The 25,163-nt window shown below is 37.9% G+C and overlaps 1 protein-coding gene across 3 annotated transcripts in view; it reads left to right on the forward strand.

The window, feature by feature from the left end:
• The window catches only part of abca2 (ATP-binding cassette, sub-family A (ABC1), member 2), a 95,783-nt gene that overhangs the window by 24,756 nt on the left and 45,864 nt on the right, over positions 1-25,163 (forward strand). For all 3 annotated transcript variants that reach the window (XM_073860303.1, XM_073860305.1, XM_073860304.1), the window contains exons 2-3: positions 17,568-17,661; positions 24,738-24,849. In XM_073860303.1, coding sequence (XP_073716404.1) covers positions 17,568-17,661; positions 24,738-24,849 — 206 coding nt within the window. The remainder of the gene's footprint in view (positions 1-17,567; positions 17,662-24,737; positions 24,850-25,163) is intronic.

The raw sequence follows: 25,163 nt of genomic DNA on the forward strand, positions 1-25,163 counted from the left end.
AGGATTTTTTTTCTCTATCATAATTTATGCAAAAGTTATTCTATTCCAACTGAAGGGAGGAATAATACCCTTTTTGTATTCAATTCCCGCCTAAAAACATTTGAAGTGTCCCCATAACCACATACAGTGGAATAAATGCAATATCTTTATATCATTTTGCAGAAAACCATTTGAAGTTACATAAAAAGCTGCTGTTTATGGCAAAAATTGTTATTTAGGTTGTTTTTCATATGATGAAACACCAAATGTTCTTTTTTTTGTGTTGTAAACACTGTCTTTGAAAGTGTATAACTCTGGTTCTGTGTGGTCTAGCAGACTGCAGACAGTTCTGGTTGTTACCAGCAGCAGACAGTAAACACCTAAAAATAGAATGATCTCTGTAGCATGTCGAATTCAAAAGTTATTCTTATTTTACTGAAGGGTGTGAAAATACATTTTTCATATAAAAATTATTTTTTTGTTTTGGCACATATAATACATTGCAAGGGATTATTCATGCACACAACCAAAGAAAATGCTGTGAATGGACTCATTTTTAAGAGTATGACCTAAGATGGTGCAGCATTTGTGGCTATCTGTGCTATCTGAGGCAGTTCACACTCAAGTTTACCATATGTTTACAAAAGGCGATTTTTTTTTACCTCATTATTTATTTGACGATCTGTTATTTGATATAAGACTTGCCCATGTTTGTCATACTTGAGAGATATTAAATATGTGAATATTAAATCATATAAAAAATTGTGTGTGGGGGGTGATAGTGTAAATTAAGTGTAAATAACTTTCTTACAGTAAAACTTGCTAGTAAAATGACAATTTTTATGAGTTTCGCTAGGTCCATGCCTTGGTTAGGATCGTTTAGAACCATTTGAAGCTGCGTTGAAATGCATACACATAAACATACAAGTGTTTTTTGTTAGATCTATAGGAGTGAGACATGGCTGTCATGTAGTACAGAAGGGCCTGTCTCTCTTGCATTATGTCTGTCCTACCCGTCTCCTCAATTATTCAGCTTCGCTGCCCTTTAAGATCTCCTGTCTTAGCCAGATTCTAAGTCAGCGTCACATATATCATTCACAGAGAAGCAGAACCCATAATGCATTTAGCTGAGCAGACAAGGTGAGAGAATGTCATTCAGGATTGAAAAGCAAAGTTCAGAATAGTAAAGTGCAAATTAAATGGATCGTTTTACCCAATATTTGGGTGTGCTGTGCTTTTTTATGCTGCTTCAGTTTTGTTTACATTTTGGCTTGGCACTGCAGCTCAATGTGCCTTATTGTTGCATTGCTCTTTGAAATAGCAGGCGGCAGTGTGAAAAATAAGCTGAACCAGCAAAACTCAGAGCTAAGCTGTTTGCCAAACTTCACATTTATCTTTCCAGGTTTATTAATAGTTAATGTTCTGTTTGTTGATATCATGCAAGAGGTGGATAATGTAAAGCAACCAATATATAGACAGACTTTGTCTCTCTTTCTAAACTGTGCATATAGCCTTTTACTTTAACAGTCAATGTAAAATATTATAGTTTGTATTTGAATTCAAAGTCAGTTTATAGCTTTAACCCTTACAATTACTTTACAATTACATCGTAACATTTTACAATACGTTTGTAAACAATATGTTGACATTAGTTAATGCATTAGCTAGGCCTTTCTGAATAGTCATAGGAAGTCAACAGTCAATAATTTTATCCATTAAAGTTCATCTTTGAGCATCAATACAATAATAGGAAAGTAATAAGAAAGTAATTTCTTTATGCCTTAAAGGGCACCTATTATGCAAAATCTACTTTTACAAGGTGTTTGGACATAATGTGTGTTGGCAATGTGTGAACACAACCAACATATGTTTAAAAAAATGCTTTAATAACTACAAACTAATTTTAAAGTGTTACCATAATATCTAGGCACACTTGCATGTATGCATAAGCAAACAAGTGCATAAGCAAATGTCATTATACCTTTATGTGCTCAGCGCTTTGTGTGGGACTCAGTCATTTGTAAAACTCCAGGAGAGTTAGAATGCTTCTGCAATAGGTGGTTGTCTGTGTGACCTGCAAAGGAAACTCATTAAATTTTGGAAGATAGCTATTGTATTATTCCTGCCAATACTCTATTTGGTGGGTAAGTGGTGAATTCTTCATACAGTTAGAGACTGTATTTAGGTTGTGATGTTGATTCTCAGTCAGGTTAATACGTTTTGTAGAGTTGCATTAGAGCTGCTCTGTCATGCATAAGCTTCATGCCCTGAGCTCAGGTGAGCTTTGCAGTCTATTCATTTTTCCCAGCTGTGCATAATTCATGATGGGATTGACATGCCACCGTACACCCCTTATCTATCATTGTCCCTTTAAAGAAGTGGCACAGCCCAGTAGGGGTGTCACGATTCTCCGAATCCTCGATTCAATTACATTTTCGATTCTAATGCCACGAATCGATTTTCGTTTTTTTTTTGTAAGCACAAATAAATACTATGCCATTTTAAGACTAGACTTTTATAAAATATAATATTTGACCTTGAACCCGGAGATGCCCTGCCATGTTAGTTGTGCTGCCAGTGTAAAAATATGGTACACGCACATACCTGATAAAACAAAACTTTCTGTCAGATTAACATTCCTGTCAGTACTTTGCACCTTAAAAACGCGCTTTTATTACCGTCAGACGAGATTGTGAGTCTATACTCCAATAAGTCATGTTTAAAGTTTCCAACAGGTTTTATCGTAGATTTTTCCAACTCCATTGACTTGTATTAGATGTGAGGTACGGTATTACTCCGTGCCGGGAAGTTTCTATTCTTGCAATTGGCAGAGGTGGATTATCGCCACCAACTGGGCTGCAGTGTCTGTTATTCAAGCTCTCAACGGAAGAATGTACGGGTGTGAGGCGTTTGGAAAAATAGGTCCACAAGTTTACAACGAATGCTAAAACACCTGTTGGAGGGCATCTTTTGCAGCGATTTTTGTGTGAGCATATCAGTGAACACCCCTGACCACTCGGTGAGTTTCACTTCTTTCTAAACGAAAGTTTAATGCATTTTGGGAGGGATTGTTCCTGTGCACCTGTGGGGCCATTGTGGAGGTGGGAGGTGATACAACAAATACCCGAAAATTCTCGGGGCAGCCGCATATGTCGAAATTTCAGTCAAAACCGTTCTGTTTCATCATAAACAATCTGAAAACAGGGCTTTAAGTGTAAAATACCGAACTTGTCTTTTAAATGCTGTTTTCATAACTCTTAAAGGAATAGTCTACTCATTTTCAATATTAAAATATGTTATTACCTTAACTAAGAACTGTTGAATCATCCCTCTGTCATCTGTGTGTGTGGACGTAAGCGCTGGAGCGCACTGCGATGCTACGATAGCATTTAGCTTAGCCCACTTCATTCAATGGTACCATTTAGAGATAAAGTTAGAAGTGACCAAACACATCAACGTTTTTCCTACTTAAGACGAGTAGTTATACGAGCAAGTTTGGTGGTACAAAATAAAACATAGCGCTTTTCTAAGCGGATTTAAAAGAGTAACTATATTTTATGGCGTAATAGCACTTTTGGGAGTACTTCGACTCGCCTGAAAAGTCCGCTCCCCTTCTCACTCTCATAATGGGAGAGGGAGGGTGTTACTGCGCCGAGTCGAAGTACTCCCAAAAGTGCTATTACGCCATTAAATATAGTTACTCTTTTAAATCCGCTTAGAAAAGCACTACGTTTTATTTTGTACCACCAAACTTGCTCGTATAACTACTCGTCTTAAATAGGAAAAACGTTGATGTGTTTGGTCACTTCTAACTTTATCTCTAAATGGTACCATTGAATGAATGGGGCTAAGCTAAATGCTATCGTAGCGTCGCAGCGCGCTCCAGCTGACAGATGACAGAGGGATGATTCAACAGTTCTTAGCTAAGGTAATAACATATTTTGGTATTGAAAATGAGTAGACTATTCCTTTAAGCAACTGAAATAAGTTGTTGTGAAACTTAAACAGATCTCAGTTCAGAGAAACGACCGGTCCTGTCACAGGCGCCGCTCTGCTGTGCACGCGCGTGTGCTCTGATTGATTTCAGCCGAAGGCGGGAGGCGCTTGCTGTTTTTTGTTTCCCATGTAAAGAGCAGCTCGCGTGGTGTCTCCTGCATCTGCCATGCTATCTTTTAACTGGCTATAGCTAGCTAAGTTAGAGGAGCTTGACTCGCAGCACTCCACACGTGTGTTTTTTTTCCGCTTAGCAAGCCGACCGGACGTGACATGGGGGCTTGGCAGCATTGACGATTCAATTTTTTAATTCGAAATTTGAGATTGTGACTTAATTTCGATCGATTTTGATTTAAAATTGAAATCGCGATAATCTTACAGTCAGGTTCCCTTTCTTAAAGGTACAATTTGTAAGATATTTGCAGTAAAATATCCAAAAACCACTAGGTCACAATTTCTCTAATGTTGTTTTTACTACTTGTAACTCATGAGAAAATTCTGAACAGTGACACGGGGCAGAAGAGTCGCCTTGTCAATGACGTTAATATCCACGTTACAACCTTTACTGACATAGAAACCGCATGACAACAGTGTCATGGACAAATGCAGAAGTAATGTTAGTGTATCGCGTCTGTCAGGCTACTCGCTTGTTTATGGACTGCGATTACTCTTTACTGTCTGCCACTGGTTGTGTTGGCAAAGACAGCTCCCATAAGCGTAGGCTTTTGGGCCAACCAAATGACCCAAGAATGAGAATCAATATCAGTGTCGCATTATTTAGATGGAGAGAGCTTTGCGACAACCTTTAACTAAACAAAGATGCCGGTCTTGATTGTGTTTTACTCGACAAGTGAGTTGCTTTGATTCATAACCCATCAAAAATGTTATGCTATTATATCGCTCACAAGATTACTTTGTAGACTGTAGTCTATATAGATTAGACAGTGAAAACAGAGTGTCTTCTGGCGGACGATATAGTGCGCATTAAGATGTATTGTACTGCAATATAACTTAAAGCAACATTCAATGGCTGCAGCAGGCGCAATGATATTAAGCAGGGCCTGAAAATAGTCCCCTGCTATTGAAAGTAACCAAGGGGACTTGGTTTTTGAGCACGATGCTAAATGGTCTAATCAGATTCAATCGATTATGCTAATTTATGCTAAAAGTGGTACAGCCAGACCCGGAGATCAGCGGAATGGATTCCAAAACAGTAGAAATAAAACATTTAACTCTAGTGGAGCTGGAAAATGAACCTTTTTTCAAAAAAAAGTGGAGAGTCCCTTTAATTCTGTGCTGTGTTAAAGCCGCTCTATGCATTTACGGCGTTTTTGTCAAACAGCGACCCCTAGAGTCGCTGGAGAATACTTGCAACTGTCGTAATTTCCCACTCTAGTACTCCGAAGATAATGACCAGGTAATGTTTCACAATTTCATACAAATATTAGGCTACTGCATAGTCTACTAAACTACAGATGATGGTAATAGGATAATAAGAAGTTTATTCCAAGTGTAGAGTGCATATAATAATAAAGTACCACGTTTGCTAGCTTATAACGTTTTTACACGATTGCAGCTAAGTAAACATTACAAAATGACATGACAAAGTTAATTGTGTACGTTGCATTATTTCATAACGTTGTTCGTTATAATGTCACTATACATGATTATTGCTATTTATCATAATAGTTTGCAAATTGTGCATGTTTATACTATTTACAACCTCTAGGCTTATTTATGTCCTGATAATTATGTGAGATATTGACAACTGTTGTCATAATAACCGCATGACATACTAGAAGCAAGCGCAACAACATACAACATAGACCACAAACAAGTTTACAAATGAGAGATTTACTTACTAGTCCATCAACAAGATCACCAGATCAGCATCCCATCCAGTGCTGTCTTTTAGCTCACGCAAAGAGTAATAACCTGACCGAGTGGGACTCTTGTCCGGTTCCTAACGCGGTCAGATTCTATTTTCCTTTTCATACTCTCTTCCGAGTGCGCTTTCTTAACTTTTAAATCGTTTAGCCTCACGTCTCAAATTCGCAGTTGTTGTTATAGGCTTGATCGACTTCATGCAGTGCTGCAAAAACCGACAGCCGATGACGTCAAAGTGCCGTCTCGGATCATTCTCGCGGTACTTTGACGTCATCCGGCGGTCGGTTCTTGCAGCGCCACACGAAGTCGAACAAGCCTAACGTGTGTGACGTCGTTGCCGTAAAGCAGGTTGTGATTCTCGCGAGATTTGTCAGGGGTGGTTCTCTCAAGCTTGCATTGGTGGTTTTGCTAGCGGCGTCCTCCCCGAGCTTCAACAGGAGGATGATTCGCCCTTCTATGACGTCGTTTACCACTGAAATAACTTTGAAGCTGTTATATTAAGGTAAAATAACTGCATAGTGTGTCTTTAACACACCATCAAATTGGACTAATACTGTAACATTTATGACTAACAATTTAGTTTTGAACATTATGTGAAACCTTACATAATGAAATAAAACAATGTCATCAAGCTCAACATTTATACGACTTGATTACTTTACCTCATCTGTTAACGTGATTTCTCGTTCTCGTCTGATTGATGGCCATCAGAGGTTGAGACAACAAATCCTATCATTCCACGCTGCTTCAGAGTGTCATTAATCCACATCATTGTTATTGTTTTGACCGTGCGCCCTCAGCGGATTCTACAAAATGTACCTTTAATGCAACAACTGTCTTGGTACAAAAGGCTAAATTTCCATTGGCCTTTCATAATTTTTTCATTCTTAAGAATGATTTATGAATAGATCAAAGATAATAATTTGATGACTAAATTAAGTGACACTTAATGCTCAAAATGTGTACATGGACCAACGAGTAAACTACAAAAAAACTAGACAAATTGTATAACAAACATGAAATCACATCTCATAGCCTCTAGCATACATTACTTGCTGGTCTGGGTTTGCACTTTGCATTCTGTCTCTTTGTGCAATTTAAAAGACAGCAATCTGTTGTAAAATCAGTCAACTAACATAAGAGATGCCTCCCACCACTGACCTGTATTTAACCTTCTTTCTCTCTTTCTCTCTCTCTCGCTCTCTCTCTCTCTCTCTGACTCTTCTGGTTTGTCATCTCCCACTCTCTTTATTCCATCCGTTAAATGGTTCGACAGAGTAGATCACATACAGTTTACAAATGCATGTAAATGTCTAATCTCATCAAGACTTATTTTCTGACACTTGTTTTTGGCATCTTTTTGTAGTAAATGGGTTCATCTGTAATGACTCTCTCTTTAGTCATTACACTGAAATGAATTAGCCACTGAAAGAGCACATGGGTTATTTAACCTTTAGATTAGAGACATCACGGAAAATGCATCCGGGATTTGTACGGGATCATTTAATTTTTGGTTCCTGCACACATAAAGACACGTGACGTGTTTTAAGTCCTGCACTTGGTAGTTTTTTTTCTCCGCAGGTTCTGAAGTTTGCTTATTATCCGTTATTTCTCTCTCTAGAAACCACCCGTGTGCATTTTTGTATAAGACTATAAAGGAGCGCGTGTCACGCTGTTCTGTCATGCTGGTGAATGATCTCAGCTTCAGGGTGGATAGTGATGAGCTCCCTAATTGTTGCTTCAGTCCAGTTTGCAGACATTTTTCATAGTGAATGTTAATGCGCATTTAAAACCCCCGTTTTAAAAAGCTTGAACGATATATCTTGTTGTGATGATGCGCGTCCTCACTACGACAAGCCCCTTATGGCATTGTTTCTGCGTCTTAGGCCTCCAGCCTGAGTATCCGGGTATCTTATGGCAATGTTACTACAGAACATCATTCACACAGCACTTTGGTCCCAGAAAATTGCCAGACAAGCCTCTGTGTGAACGCAAACACGTCCCGTATATTTTCTGGGATCACTCCCGGAAAGAGGCCCTAGTAAGATACCCGGAAAACCCCATGTGTGAACAAGAAGCCGAAACAATGCCGTAAGGGGCGTCCCGTAGTGAGGCTCTTTAAAATGAGAGATTTACATGCAGATCAACATTCACGACGAGAAATGTTCACCAGCATAGAACGGCGCAACACACGCTACTTTATAGTCTTATCATAAACAAAAATGCACGCAAGTGGTTTCTGAAGAAATAAATAATAAATAATATGCAAACTTCAACCACTGCGTAAAAGAAAGTGCAGGACTTTAAACAGGTCACGTGTCTTTCCGGGACCTTGCAGATTCCGGCAAATCATTGGCAGTGTAAATGAACAAAATATCAAACGATCCTGGAAAAAGAGTGGTGCATTTTCCGTGTATTTTCCCGAATGTCTGTGTGAAAAGGGCTCAGGAGGTCCTCTTTCTGGAAGCACTCCCAGAATATTTACGGGACGTGTTTGCGTTCACACAGAAGCTTGTCTGCCAGTTTTACAAGTATTTTCTGGGACCAAAGTGCTGTGTGAATGAAGTTTAGGTGAGCCATTTCCTGTAATACTGCCATCTGTGTACATGAGCCCCAGACATTATAACTTCTTTTATGTGCTCTTCTAGCTACCTTACCATACCACTTCAGTTTGTTGATTTATTGTCAGCATTTTACGGTTGAATCTATTAATTCAAGTATGCCGTAAAATCCTTTCTATGAGGAGCTCAAATGCAGAAGCCTCTAAATGCCACCCCCGTCAAAAAAGAGATATGATATTAACAAAATGCTCTATACGTTTATCAAATACTTTAGTTTCAAATGCGCTTAATCCTGGCCTCATATATTGTAACATGATTCTAATTTACATATTATTTCTTTTCATAGTTACGTCCCAATAATCCTCATGAAAACACTTTGTGGTGCCTTTGATTTATGTACTGTCTGTCACTTGGTCCAATTATACATTTTATTGTTGTGAAGAGTATTTTTCAGTTCTTGATTTTATACATTTCTCTTTCGTTTTATTCTGTTATTACATTTTCTCAGAAACATTTGAGTAGACACTTATCAGCCTAGGAAGGACAGAAGCAGCACAGTCTTGCCTTTGTGAGGCCCTGTAACAGAAACAAGATCTCTGAATGGAGCCTAATGGTGTAGCAGATGAAGTACTGAGTCTTTGGAGAGTAATACCTTAAGCATGGCTGTCTGAGAGGTGAATGGGATCAAGGAGCTCGACCTTGAGAGAGAGAGATCCTCATTTACTTTATCTCACATTTTTTTTCTGCTCATGCTCTTTCTAAAATATTTCATCAGCTAGTTGTTAGTTAAAAACATGATCAAATCTGTCTGTCTGTTGAGGACAGCTGACTTAAAATATCTGTATGGTAGAAAAAATGCTGGTTTTTTTTCAGTCCAGTTTTGCATCAAAATGGGACAAACCCTTTTTCACTGGTTTGAATTAACCAAGAAAATGTATTTATATATATATACAATATACAATTTTCTGCTATACTGTATCTCAGGAGAAATATGTCTACAGCCTGGAGCGGTTGGGTATTAACAGAGGTGGGGATGAGTTATCAATCCAGCATAAATGACCAGTGACCACTGATCCATTCCCTAAATCCCTAGCAGTCTGGAGCATGAGGGTAGAGCCAAGGATCAGTCACTTGCATTGCACCTTTTAGATGAAGCACAATTCAACCACATGCCTTTAATACAGAAGACTCATTTTAAACCAATTCAGATTTATTTGTATCAACCTTTAAGTAGTTGGATTTGTCTAAAGTCTTGAGAGATAAAGATGAATAAAATGATATTTATGAGATGGTTATGATTGATAGAAGCTGTTGTAAAATAAGTATAAATGCACACCTGCCGATTCATTCAAAGAAAATATTTTTGCACCTTGTCTAATTTACTTAAATAAAAATTAAAAGTTAATGCAACACAATTTTTAATTTTTTTTATCTCAACTAAATTTTATCATGTTATTACTTACATTTTTTAAAAATTACATTAACTCAATCATTTTATGTTGGGACCACATGAATAATTTTTGTTGCTATTACTAACTGGGCCACAGATCTGTATTTCCAAGCATGCTTTGCACACTGTAAAAAATAAATTGTTGGCTCAATGAATTATTTTTTAGTAACTAGTTCCACAGAAATTTTACGTTCACGCAATTTCTGTCTCCAAAGTGTTACCTGGATTGATGTTTTTTAGTTGGCCCAAATTTGACTCAAATATAAAAAAGTATGTTGGCTCAATTAGCTTTATAGTTCATTCAACTAAAATGTTTTAATCAGTTGAATCTTTAAAAACTTACAGCAAAGACTCTGTCAATTAAAATGTAAGTATTCACTCAATGTTTTATGTGTTCAATTAATATTTATTATTTGGGATTTTTTTAATAACATTTTTAAATTATTTATCAAATAATTTTTGCTGGTGTTGTAAACAAAATAATTAACTTCAGTCACATAAAAACAAAAGCTTTTTATTCACTTATCATACAGACTGAACATACAGAGTTAAGTCTTCTTTAAATAGAGGGCATAAAACAGTCCAAAAAGCCTCCAAAGTCAGTCAGAACATCTCCAGGGCCATTTAGGAGACATTCCTCAGCCAGTCCAAGCGGAGACTGTCTCGCTATGTATCCTTCTGGTCTGCCTCTCCAACATCATCACCGCTCTGGTTTGATAAACAGAGGAATATAAACACACACACATAACATGTTTAATATAATAAAGTTTGACGGTGAAAGACTTTATTCCCTAAATAACGTTAATGTTAGGCCAAATTTCCCTCAGACATCACACATAATTAAACACTATTGGGCGGTTATCTCGGACAGGGCTTTTCACTGACTAAAATAACTTACTGACATCTCTTAACATATGAGTGCTATTGTTTTGTCTCAAAATGCATGCCAGTGTTGTATTATATAAGGTTTGTTTGTAAAAATGTCCCAATTATAATAAAGACCGAGTTCTAAACTCTGTCCGGTAAACCAACCCTATATCCAGGCTTTTTTATCTTAACCAAAATAGCTCCACTTTACTTCGGTCACATAACATAACACACTTCTAATATATCTTTACAAAAATATCATTACAAAAACGTCGAGTATTTGCGTCTTTGCCAATTAATATATTCTAAAATTAACATTTAATTGCAAACACTTACCTGACGTGAACTTGAGGAAACGGCTGACTTGTGTCCGTGTGGGAAACAGTGAGTGATTCAGGCTGTTATGTGCGGATTGATCTCAGATGAAATGACCTGTAATCCAGATCCTTCCGAGTTAAAACATTTTAAATTCAAAATACACAGACGCACGCGCATACATACATACATACGCGCGAGCACGCGCACGCGCACACACGCACGCACACGGGTACACACACGGGTATATTTAGAAGTTTTAAGATTGTTATGATATTGGGACTATTTCTCCACTCGCACCTTCAGCTCTGAAGTTCAAATTCGCAGGCAGTATGCGTCCCAGTTATAACAAATGTATAAGATATGAAATATCATTCAACAGCGATATCATTTAAGTGCAATCCTAAAATATGATTTAAAACATACCGGTAAACCTTTTATTATTAAGTATAAGAAATTAAAATGAATTAAATTGCATGTTTAAACGCCACAGAGATATCAGAGCCAGCAGTCGATTTCTGATGGGCTTGCCGAGGCAAGGCTGCGCTGGGCGGGGTGTGAGCGCTTAAGTGTCTGTGATTTTCTGGAGCTCATCTGGAGCTCTTCTCCGTCCGAAAGTGTCCGAGCACATTTTTAAATAGACGCTATCTATATTAACCGACCGGATATTTAAACTTAAAGCACATACATTCACGCCTGAATAACTCTTAAAATTACATTTTGTTACCAAATAACAGTAATATTATGAGCATTTTGTTGTCAGGAAACATAGCTGTCATAAGTCCACATATTGACCAGATTTGTCTTAATTAGTTCAGTCAATATAGCCATTCTGAATGTTGACTGAATTTGGAAATAACCATTCACTTAATGTTTTAAACACAGATTTATCTAGACTTAAAATTATATGTCTACTCAACTAAGCCCAAACAAGAAAATTGGTTTAACTTATATATTTTTGCCCTTCCAACATTTCATTAATTGGATTTTTTACAGTGCATGCAACTGCCTTTGAAGAGTCACTTTTTAAAAAAGTGTTATTTTATGCATTTTTAGGTAAAGAGAAAGACTTTATAGTGTGTAATGCTTGTTTATCTTATTGGTTTAGAAGAGTTTGTGTTATCTTTTTTCAAATTGTTTGGTTACCATCCTGCAGAAGAGTGGCGCTTGTGGTTAAATTGTAGATGTAACGTACTTCTCTCAATGAGCACTAACTGTGTTAATGCCTGTCTGGAGATCAGTCTCTTCTCACATGCCCATTCAATGTACCATATGTTGTTATTATTATTATTAGCATGCTAACATGTGATTATGCTAATTAGTAGGATTTAGAAACTGACAATTGGTTTAACAAGATATTTTTTGTTTGAATTAAGTGGTTTTGTCCTTTCTGTTGAACAGACCAAAACTAATTTGCGTGAAAAAGTTTTCCTTAATTGAAGTTTATTGAACAAGATATTTTTATGACCAAAAAATTTTATTTATTAAGTTGGTGGAACAAAAGATTATTTTTTAAATGAACCTATTCTATTCTTTTTGTACAATCCTTAACTAATTCCGTGGAAAAGTTATCCTTAATTAAATTAAGTTGAATGAACAAACTGTTTTTTTTTAGTGTTATATATGAAAACAAATAGGCCTTAGTTTGGATTATAAACTATATTATTTATTTAGGGTTAAAAATGTATTAAACATTGAACATGTTTTATCATATTTATGTTCTCAGCATTTTTTTAAAAGCAATAGGCCACTTGAGTATGTGTGTCACAATGATTTTATCACAGTTGAGAAGGTATTATGATATAAAAGCGGAAAAGTGAATATGTGCATTGCATTCCTCGCTCTAGATTCCTCAGAGCATTACTTATTTTTCATTTTGCACTAGGACGAATAAAAAAATTTAATAAAATGCTAAGAAAAACTCCATGTGTCCCAGAGGGCTGTGGAGTTTGTTTGCATTTAACAGTTGTTTATTATCAATGATAAATGGGCATATGCAAGTTTCATTTGGTTATACAGGCTCCATTAATAAAAGCCATTTGGGAAAAACAGGCAGAGAAAGGACTGTAGATTTAGATAATGATGAGGCTACAGCTCAGTGATAAAAAGATATCCCCTGAACCATTTTTATTCCAAAAGAAAATGTATTTATTTTTGGGCCAATGAAAATGTAAAAGCCGGGTAGCATTTGTATTACAGACCTAATTGTTGAGGCCTGATGTATTATGCTATGTTAAGATAGCTAGGTTAGCGTTGACAGGCACATAAATAATTAAAGCTCGGCCTTCAACATACAAATTAGTCACTGAGAGCAAAGTATCCTGTTTAATATTCAAATCCAATGGTTCTCTTGCCTCTTCTGAGACTTGAAATCAATAAGCCATAGGACTTTTATAAAGACAGACAGGGTCTTTTTGCCTGGTCTGTGCAGATATTTGGGTCTCGTAACTGAAGCTTTGTGTTGCGTGTCAACTGCGCCTTTGTGCATTGTGAGAGATGCGTGTAAAAGGAGCTTCTTGTTTGTCGTGCCCTTTAGGGGCCGAGATGTGTAGAGTGTTTAACAGAGAGAGAAAAACCTCTCCAACTTCACTTGTTGAGACAGCCGAGAGATAAACAGGGGCGGGTGTGTTGGGTTTGTGGTAATGTTGTGCTGTTGTGAAAGACACATTGTGGTCAGTACGACACGATGTATTTAGACGCTGATGTGAGATCAGACTTACTGCCACACACAGACAGCAGCCACATGCATTTGTATGGAAATGGCTGATCTTAGTTTAGCTATAAATAGAAATGTTGGCTGTACAGTCAGTGGGTTTATTAATCACGGTCTACGCCTCAACCATCAGCTTATTTTTCAGACAGATCAGTTCAGATCCATCCAAAAACAATCCCCCTGCTGAGAGAGAGAGAGAGAGAGAGAGAGATGAACAATGCAGGATGAGATGTCAAGTGATGCAGATTTTCTGCTGTACTTTGCATACTTCAAACAACGTGCCTGAGAGCATTTCACATCTCTCCCCAACCACCTGCTGTGGAGATGTGTGTGTGTATTTGCATGCACATGCTCGCATCTGTGAGTGTGTCAAATATTTAGTCCTCTACAGGTGTAGCTAAAACTGTACACTATGTGCTCATAAATGAAAGGAAATAGACAACTTAAGTGGTCCTAGGTATTTGAAAGGCCAAATCAGGTTTTTGTACAAAATTAAATGTGTTGTTGAGTATCTGTGAGAATGTAAGGGGTAGAATAAATTAGTGTTTATGAAATTTCTTGACTGAAACATCTACTAAGATCTGTTAAGGCTGGGCCACATTAAAATATCAGATTTTTAAAATGTGAGAGACCACAAACATGACAAGAAAGCAGTCTCTCGCCTAAGAACACAGGAAATCTCGCAAAATCTCTTGCGGTCAAATGTAACTTCACAGTAAACAAACATGGCGGACGACGGGCATAAAGAAATTGCATTAATACTGTGGACTGCTTTTTACGTGTCTCATGTCAATCCTACTTTGGATTGTGCTTGCTGTGCCATGACTGGGGTTGTTAAGCTTTCATCTTTTGTCAGCTGGCTTTCTGATTGTCTATCATTTCATGCCACGTGACAATCTACAGCGTGCATGCATGCACGTTTGTCCTCAGGGTTCCCCACAAACAACAGGATTGATGATAATAATGACAATCAACATTATTGATCGGAGCAGCCCTGACGTGTTTCCGAGCAGATTCACTCTTTACACACTACACACTAAAAATAAATGGATAAGATAATCGACCGATATATCTGTTTTTCGATATTAAAGCATTTTTCCTACTGGGCATAGGTTTTGTAATATCGGATTGACCGATAAACGTATTTATAAATGCCTGATGTGCAATGTGGGCTGTTTACACTTGGTATTAAGATGTGTTTTCGTCGATCGGATCACAAGTGGACGTGGACACATCTCGTTTACACCTGGTATTTAAATCCGTCTCTTTTGTCCACTTTTGACCGCTTCTGTCCTAAATACTGTAAGGGGGTGGTCTGTGGAGACTTTGGGAGAGTCTCTCTGCTGTCATTTAAAAGCGAGCGGTAGTAATGATCAGTTTGTATGGACGCAAACTAATATTATGTCGGAATCCGCTGCTTGTGTTGTTAGTAAACATGCTGCATAGTGTTTTGTACATGCATATGTTAGAGATTTCTCTGAATTTTCAGCGCAATTGTTGAAATAGGATCGCGCAACTTTCACACGCTTGCAAAATGAAACTGCAGAGATCAGCCGCTTTAGTAGTCAGAAAAGACGTAAAAAATTGTGTTTAGTTCCTCAGATTAGATAAATGGGCGGAGAGAAGGCGGTCTCCTGTGGCTGTTCAAACACATTCCACCACATGCGCGTTTACACTACAAAAGCAATCCGATCGAAAGTGTTTTCGACTACCTCTGAAAGTGGTCAAAAGTGGACGAGCTCAAAACCATTTACACCTGGTATTACAGTCATCCACTTGTGATCCGATCGATGAAAACGCTAATGCCAAATGTTAATGCCAAGTGTAAACAGCCTCAAAGTCACATAGACTGATCCATTAAATCCTGTCCCAATAACGACATAGCTTTACAAGAACAGCCATAAATCAATGATTGTGGAAAATAAATAACGGTGAATTAAATGAGTTTTTCTGTTATTTATGCTTATCATTAGCCCCATAAAATAACAGTCATGTTCACTCACCAAATTAATTATTCTGACATATAATACCAGTTTAGAAATGCATTGATATATGTAAGCTGTTTTGTTTGTTACTTTCCTGACAATGTATTATTCCAGCGATATTATTCAGTAAATTAATATTATTCTTCACTCTTTCAGACCCCTCTATTACATTGTATACAAAGAGGGAGTGATTGTTGTTATTATAACTGTGGGTTTACACCAGACCGAGTTCAATGATTTGCGCGAGTAGATTACATACAAAGTCAATGCAAAGATGCGATTAGACGTGGAATAAATAAATGAATGCAAATGAATAAACATGTGGATGCAAGATTAAATATAAAAACGTATAAATATTTAATGAATACTTTATTACTTGTTATCAGTAATCAATCTTTTTTAAAGGATTCAAGTGTTACTGATAAAGTTAAACAAAAGATGGTTTAGAATTTTCACCCCACACACAGTGTTTTAAATGAAATGCACTGAAATCACTTTCGGTTCTGCATGTTGCATGCAGTGTAGTTGCACAAGTAAAAAATTTTAATGCATCCAAAGCTTAAATCAATCCGAAAAAATTATGCATCCGCAGATGGTCAGAACCTCACTCAGCCCCTTTGCGACTCTCCATACCGAATGAATGACTTCGGTTTATCGGCCATTGTTTCCTGTGTACAGTGGAAAGTCTGGGATAGCTGCCCACTGCTCCAGGTGTGTGTGTGTGTGTGTGTGTGTGTGTGTGTGTGTGTGTGTGTGTGTGTGCGTGCGTGCGTGCGTGCGTGTGTGTGTGTACCTGGTAATTATCACGTTGTGGGGACCAATTGTCCCCACAAAGATAGGAATACCAGTGTTTTTGTGACCTTGTGGGGACATTTTGATGTCCCCATGAGGAAACAAGCTTATAAATCAAACAAAATTATGTTTATTTAAAATGTGAAGCAGTAAAATGGTTTCTGTGATGATTGGGGTTAGGGAATGGGGTAGGTAAGGGGAATAGAATATACAGTTTGTACAGTATAAAATGCATTACGTCTATGGAAAGTCCCCACAAAACATGGAAACCAGAGTGTGTGTGTGGGTGTGTGTGTGTGTGTGTGTGTGTGTGTGTGTGTGTGTGTGTGTGTGTGTGTGTGTGTGTGTGTGTGTGTGTGTGTGTGTGTGTGTGTGTGTGTGTGCTGGGTTAAATGCAGAGGTCACATTTCGAGTATGCATTGCATACTTGACAAGCCTGTCACTTTCACTTTTTCACTTTCAAATGGGAAAATATCATAAACCCTGTAACTGTCAAAAAATTTTATAATGTTAAATCAGCAAAAAATCTCCCTGTCAAAAAGACATTTGGCTACTTTCTCTGTGTGGGACATGATATATGGATTTGTTCAGTTCTTATTTATTTGTTCAGCTGCCATGTTGATTGAGCGTCCCAATATCTTCCATTCGTTATCTACAAATTGCCCGCGTCTTCCTTCCTGGCATGTGCAATATCCTTCATTTCTCCTCCACCTCTCTTAATAGATGTTGGAACAGGTTGGCAGGTGTACTGGCCAGCCCAACAGCAAATATTGCATGTTAAGCAAACGGAAGAAGCAGATAAATGGTCGGTCCATTATTTACTGGATCGATTCCTGACACTGAATTCAATCAGTTGGAGCGTGTGCTACTATATAAAGATTACAGACCAAAAAGATTCACACCAGCTGTAGTGACTCAACTCTTGCTATAAATATAACCACCACCCAGTGACGTTACTGTAAGTTCACTGTAGTTGCTGTTTTCATGACCACTTTCTCTGTATGTTTCTTTGTTTATCTCTGCAGTGGGTGCTTGCGTTCGAGATCTTCATCCCCCTGGTGCTCTTCTTCATACTTCTGGGCTTGCGGCAGAAGAAGCCGGCCATACCTGTGAAAGAAGGTAAGGTTCAGGACAGAAGATTGAGGAGGAGAAGATAAAGAAATGTTACCCCAGGCCAGCTCTCTATCACCCCCCAGTGTTCAAAAGACAGTCCACACCCGGGGTTCTTGTAAAGTTCCACTGACTGTAATACATTTTTGGTGAACTGTATCTTTAAGTGTTGTTCATGGTATATGATCGCATTTAAATGTGGTTGCATCGTACAACTTTGCCAATCTGCCACTGATTGCAAAGGTTGTTAACCATTTAGTGTTTTATTTTTTTCACAGAAACACCATCATTTGTATGTCATCACGATATCTGTGTTATTTCTTATGTTAAAATCACACCATATTTCTTTTATTTTTGCTTCTCTCTGTCATCTGTCCTTTTCTTTTTATCTCTCCCTCTGTCATTCTTTCTTTTATCCTCTCTTTCTCACGGTGCATGTTTACTGCATGCTGGACCAGTGTGTAAGTCAAAACATCATTTGTTTTTTTTGTGGCTGGATGCTTAAGTTTTTTGGCTTAATGGGATTGTTAAATGTGTCCTCTAATAGTGTGTGTGTGTGTTTTGCCGTAAACTCTAATGTGTTTTGTGTTGTGTGTTTGTTATTGTTGACTGTCAAATGTTTAAAAGCAGTGGCGGTTCTAGCTTGTGTTGTGACCTGGGCGAACCTCTCCTTCTTCCCTTTCTACGCCCACCAGAAATAATAATCTGCACTTGCTTCAACTTGCCTAAAGAAGATATTTTTAAAAACACAAAAAGCACTTCAAACTACGTTCTGATCACTGATCTATATAAATGACTGGATTGCGCATGACGTCACACTTGTGAAGCCACCGCGCCGCCATGTTGGTATACCCAAACGTTCTATTAAATCAATGGACGCGATCAGATTTTAATGATAAAACATCTCTTTACTCGTCTTCGTTTTTATATGTGAAGTTAGCCTGTACATTATTACAACAAAAACGTCCAAAGCATGTAAATAGTTATTTACTGAAAGTTGTACATTTTGCGTTTTAATCAGTTATTTCTTTATTACAGTATCAGATCAGCAGACAGACCGCAGCATATTTAGTATTAAGGACAATAAACGTGCTCTTTCTGAAATCTAAATACATAATTATTCTTTGTACCGTATGTGCATGCAATAATTTGCTAGTTTTGTAATTATGTTATCTAAACTTACAGGTTACCTGAACTTATTTAGAGAAATAACGCTGACCGTCACAGAATGTCAAACAAAACTTTATTTATACCCGTGTCATTAACAAATGCAACAGACACACTCACCTTAACGGTTTTTTATAAATCCATTATCCTGCCCGATTAAAACATAAACATTGCAAATAACACCAGAATTAACAAATAATTAACGTACACATATCCTAAAAATTAACCTTGTGTAACTGATACGCTGTAAAGGGGGTAAATTTTGATCATGATTTTGAATGGAAGTCAATGACGCTCTCTGCCGGTTGGGTATACCAAGATGGCGGCTCGAACTCTGTGCTGGCTTCACCTCACGCAGTTACGTCAAGCGTTCTATGCGCAATCCAGTCATTTATATAGATCAGTGGTTCTGATACTAAAACGTGACATGTAACACTGCAGATCACTGATTGGTCGGAGAGAATCGTCACTACCAGCATCATTGCTAAAAAATGCAAGGTTAGCTTATCCTCATGCGCCATCGAGCACATCAAGTGAACTTGTCATCTGTGCTTTGTTGTACAAGTTCCCAAACTCCGTTTTAGTTGTAAGAATTATCCACATTCCGAGGAATCAAGAACACCATTTCAAAACATACACAGAGTTTAAAATTAGTAAATAACGTTTTGGCTTCAGTTTTTTCATAAATTGGGTAAGATAATCGCGTTATTGCAGATTAACATAAAAATTCATCAGGAACACTTTTTATGAAATTTTTTTCTCTTAATTAACGAGATAACTCGTCAATGGCGGGAAAGAGTTAATGACACCAAGGTCACTAGTGTGTTCCACCATATAGTGGACCTCTGAAATGATTTGATTTATTTATTGAAGTTTTAGATTTAAAAAACTGCTACATGTTCCCCTAAAATATTTCAGAAAAAATACTGTATTGTAAAATAAAATATTCTAAAATTTTACCACGCCACAAAATGCCACCCTAATCAGCTGCCCATGCCTAAATTTGCCACTGTTAAAGAGATCTGGTTGCATTTAACTACTGTAATCTGTGTGCTTACTAGAGCTGATCATATACACGCACACAAAGGTTTGCTATATCTGTGAGGTCATCGTCAAAAACTGTACTCGCAGGTACACCCAAAACGGTACAATCTAAATGGGGACATACCAAATGGTCAAAATATGTACCTAAGCCTTTAAAGAGGTCCTACTACAGTATTTACCATTAGGTACAGATATGTATCTTTAAAACATTATCATTGATGTACTAATATGCAATCTTTGGTAGCAATATGTACCTCCAAGATACTTGTATGAACACTTTCTATATTTTTTTAAAGTTCCAGTGACCGCTGAGGTACATATTTTGACCATTTTTTGTCAGCGTAGCTACTGTATGTAAGCACAAACAAACACACACAAACACAGGTGTCTTTACACAACATGAAGAGGTTTAAGTGTCAGGCTCCATATTTCTATGTGAACACTAACACAACGCACAATCCATCATTTATACCCCCTGTGATAATAACACAACTATGGTTGTAATAATCTGACACTCACACATATACCCCCACTCACTAAATTCATGTACTTACTGAGTCATCAGGTTATTTTCCCTGACTGATCTTTGCTCTTTTAATCCTCAGCTGTGTTTTTGCAGAGAGGGGACATATGTCAGATATAAGAGCGTAGGAAACCGAGGCAATAAACGCAGCTAGATAACCTGTCACCGGAACAGCAGAAATATGACACGTCTCAGTGTTCGCGTCAATCGAGGGAGATTTTTTGCAGTGTCCACAGGTGCTGATAGTGAGTGCCGTTTAGCAAACACTGCTACTTCTGAGAAAAAGTGTTGTGGGGTGGCTGTGACGGGCCTTTTTTGGAGCGGACAGTGCTGGGAGAGGATGCCAACTCCACAGGCCACAAGCCGCAGTGACAAAACGCTTAGGGGTGGAAATGGAGTCAGCACTTACCATTAAGTAACCTTCTATATCCCTCTGTAAGTGCCAGCTGCCTGTGTTTGCATTTCAGGCAGGGGTGCCAAAATGCAAGGGGCTTAGCTGAAATCTGACGGAGAGGCAAAACGGAATTGACTGGGTGATCGCATTTTTCAAAGCCATTCATTAATTAAAGCTTTATTACATTAGCCACAATTATAGGCCTGAATTAGCCATTACAGGTTCAGTGTAGTGCAGTGAGAAAGTAGAAAGGGAAGGTTTTATCAGAGAATCACGGCTTTTACGTGGGAGTAAACTGGATTTGAGAAGCATTCGGATCTTAATTAGTTTGTTGTGCCCTAGTTAACCTGTTACAGGGAATTATGCAAAACATGCTTTCACATAATTCCCTGTGGGATATAGAAATAACCCCAAGACAAGATTTACTTGAGAAGGGAAACTGCATACAAATATATCTAGAAAGTATTTATCTGGAATTAGTTTACCATAAAATGTTATTTTATTCTTTAAAAAGCATACATTTTACAAAATATAATAAGATTTTAGGCTAAAAACAGTAAGAAAAATTACCTGTGGGGTTAAGTAAATAAACTTTCACTGTAAATTCTATAGAAAACTGCTTTTTTATCTTCTTTTCTTTTTATTTAAAGAGCACCTATTGTCCGATTCACGTTTTTGGGTTTCCTTTTGTGTGTGGGTGTGTTGGTGCATGTTGATGATGTGCAAAGGGTGTATGTCCCAAAGTAGATGATGTTGCGCGGGTTGTCGTCTCCAGCGTGGGTCTCTTTTCTTGGACTGCGGCGGAACACGGATTGTGGGCCACAGTTGGCTTCCGGGGATTGGTTATCATAATTATTTTGTCATGGTTCATCCCGCTTGGGCTCGCGGCCTGTGGGTTGGCTCCTGTTGGCATTGCATTGGGACCGAGTCTTTCGGGCATGGTGGGGAGCGTCACGTTTCTGGCTGACATCAGAGCAGTGTTAATTTTTGCAGCAAATTCTGATTTAGTCTTAGTCTTTTGAATAACACACCATTTAGTTTTAGTCTTATTTTGAAATCTTTTAGTCTTAGTCTAGTTTTAGTCGACTAAATATGAGAGTTTTAGTCTTAGTCTAATCTAAAGTTTTTTAGTCATTGGAAGTATCCTCAGTCTGTTATGGAATGGTAAGGTTTGAATATGCAATACAGACACAGATTTAATGGTTGTTAGAAAACACATTTTATTTTATTCTTAATGTCAAAAACACTGACCTTGGCTTTTTCTCAAAAGATAATCCCACATAAAATAAGCATAAGATCCGCTCTACCTAAAAAATATACATGGTTCCAGAAAAAGATATGCATTCTCCCTAAATGACATGCACACACAGACACACGCACGCACGGCAGACACACAGACAGACAGACACACGCACGCACGCACTTTGTCCAGTCATGCTACAGCACAACATCTACTATAATAGTAACGTTACACATTTCATTCAATTTGAGGACACTGAATATTTATACTCAGTATTAATTCAGACAATCCAATGCAATCAATACAGTTCAGATGTATATTCCTTTAGTTTCTATGTTATTCCAAGTTTAGCGAAAACACGGTGGTTTATCTGAGAAAATAACCTTAGCGTGTTTGCTTACCTTCGCATGTATTTCTGAATGAGTCGTCTTTACAGGCGTTCTTGTTGTCATATGTAAAGTGTGACCAGATTAGAAGTTAGCTCTGACATTTTTGTTGTCAATGAGACATGTCTCCAAAACGTTAGCGTGTTGCTAACAAGCGAAGTCAACTGACATCAGCCAAAGCTAGATAACTAAGACTGTACAACTAAATATAATGTAAACAACCTGTTGTGAAAACGAACTTTGCCGCGGGTTTTTAAAATGCCTCTGCTGCCTGCATAGATCAACCTACCCTCAAAGATTGGCTTTGATTGGATTTCTTCCCAACTTGTCCCACAAAATGAGTAGATCTGATTGGATCTCTTCTCCATTCGTCACTCCCTAACATTTTCGTCTTATTTTAATTCGTTGACTAAAGTGTCAGTTATATTTCGTTACAGTCTTCGACATCATATCTGACTTTTATTTTGTTTTTATTTAGTTTTCGTCCGTGAAAAAGGTTCGTTGACGAATATTTTTCGTCATCGTCTTCGTCAACGAAATTAACACTGCGTCAGAGGCATTCAGGCCAATCAGAACGTGCAGATTGCCTGGCCAATCAGGGACACAGCACTTTTCAAATTCATGCATTTCAGGAAGACAGGATATCTATCTGGAGCTACAAAAAATGTATGGTATGTGAAAAATATTGTGTGTTTTTTGCCATAAACCACGCGAACACATTGCGTTGTACCAAATACACAAAATAACGTGTTTTTTGCAATGAAATAGGTGCTTTTTAACCAGGTTAAAAAACGTATTAAAATCTCTTTTATAAGAGTGACCTGGCCAAGGAAAGCAGCAACAAATAACAAGAATAAGCAATATACAACAAAACATAAAAATCGCAATCAAAAATCATAACAACAATTTTAATCCCTGGAGGATAAAACACATAATTTGTTAAAAGTAGCTAAAAGTATTTTACGCAATTTTTGCTTCTCGATGAAATTGATCTTGTTTAAAGGATGTTTAGATATTAATAAACAACCTTATGAAATAATAGTTACTAAACCATGGTTACCACAAAATAAAACAAAAATCATGGTTATACCATGGTTACTGCAGTAAAACCATGGTTTTGCCAATGGTTATCAATACAATGTTATAATACAAGTTAAAGAGCACCTATTTCATTTCTAAGGAACAGTGTTGTTTTGTGTGTTTGGTGTAGTAAAGTGTGTTCCTGTGGTTTGTGGTTGAAGGACACATTATTTTCCACAGTTTTGGGGGGCTCTGTGTCCCTGATTGGCCGGCTAATATGTAGTTTGTGATTGGCCTGAATGCCTCAGCCGGAGGCGTGGCGCTCCTTGCCATGTTTGAAGGATTCGGTTGCTGGCAGGGGTTGGCTTGCAGGCTGTGGGTCCGAGGTGAGAGAAATTATGATAATGTCGGTCTTGTCTACCTCACCAATCCCGGGAGGTGGACTGTTGCCTGCAGTCCGTGTGTTTGTTGTGGTCCAGGAGGGGAGATTTGCGTTGGAGACGGTAACTCGTGTCATTGTTTGCTTGGAGTTTGTACCTTTTGCGTGTCGTTGATATGCGCCGGTACACACACACACCAAAGGAAATTCGGAGATATGAATCGGACAATGGGTGCTCTTTATTAAATCCAAGTTAATCTTTTTAAGGAAACATAAAAAAGCTCATTTAGTTAGAAATGAAATTTTGTGCCATGAGGGATATAAAAATGTTGCTTTCAGCAGGCACACTTTATGCATACTGCATTATTATTAACCTCCATTGATATCTGAATCCAGATCGAGTGTGAATCGGAGCATGTTGTCATGAGGAAGTGAATTTTATGAATACTGTGTTCTTTATCATATGAGTGTAGAATAGCTGTGCAACACAGTGATGCTGATTTCTCTGTTTCTGTGACAGCTTGTCCAGTTAACCTATGTGTGTGAAAGAAAGAGAGCGAAAGATGAAGTCAATCTAAAGGCCACTTAGAAGTTTATCGAACCAACCTGACATCTGAAACCCTCTCTGACTCTGTTTGCTCTGATATGTGACGACTGCCTCCTTTCTCTTTCCCTGTGTTCTAATCTCTTCCAAAATCATCTATCATTCCGGTCGTCCGGAAATATCACCGCCATTACATATTCCATCGCTCATTTACATCCCTGGCCATAAATATTCATCTCCATCCACACCTACACCTGAACATCTGCCCTCTCGTCAAAACTGATGTCAAAACATTTCAAACTCATTAAAATACTGCATTTCAACTCTATCACCTCCATCCTTCCCCCTCCCTCCATCCTGGTGGTCTGTTTTTCCTGCCTCTATCCAGCCTTCTACAGCGCAGCTCCTCTCACCTCGGCGGGCATCATTCCCATCATGCAGTCGCTGTGTCCGGATGGTCAGAGGGATGAGTTTGGCTTCCTCCAATATAAAAACTCCACGTGAGTCAGAAATTTGACCACCTACGCGCTGTTTCTAGATTTGTTTCTCTCTATGACTACGACAGCTATAATGGATTGTGTTCTCTCACAAGGCAGCTTGCTCTTTAGGTGTGAACAGCAGTCATCATTACCACCTGTAATAGTGATCATATGAGCGAGTAGATTGTGTAATACATTTTATCTCCCAATCTCCCACACTTTTATCTGTTCACTATTGTAACAAAATAAATAATGCCCTAAACGTAATTAAGTCACACAGAATATCTATGAAGCTACTTACTGTAGGGTAAACATTGACTCCACTACTTAAATAT

Source organism: Misgurnus anguillicaudatus, chromosome 22, assembly GCF_027580225.2.
Source record: "Misgurnus anguillicaudatus chromosome 22, ASM2758022v2, whole genome shotgun sequence".
Classification (NCBI taxonomy): domain Eukaryota; kingdom Metazoa; phylum Chordata; class Actinopteri; order Cypriniformes; family Cobitidae; genus Misgurnus; species Misgurnus anguillicaudatus.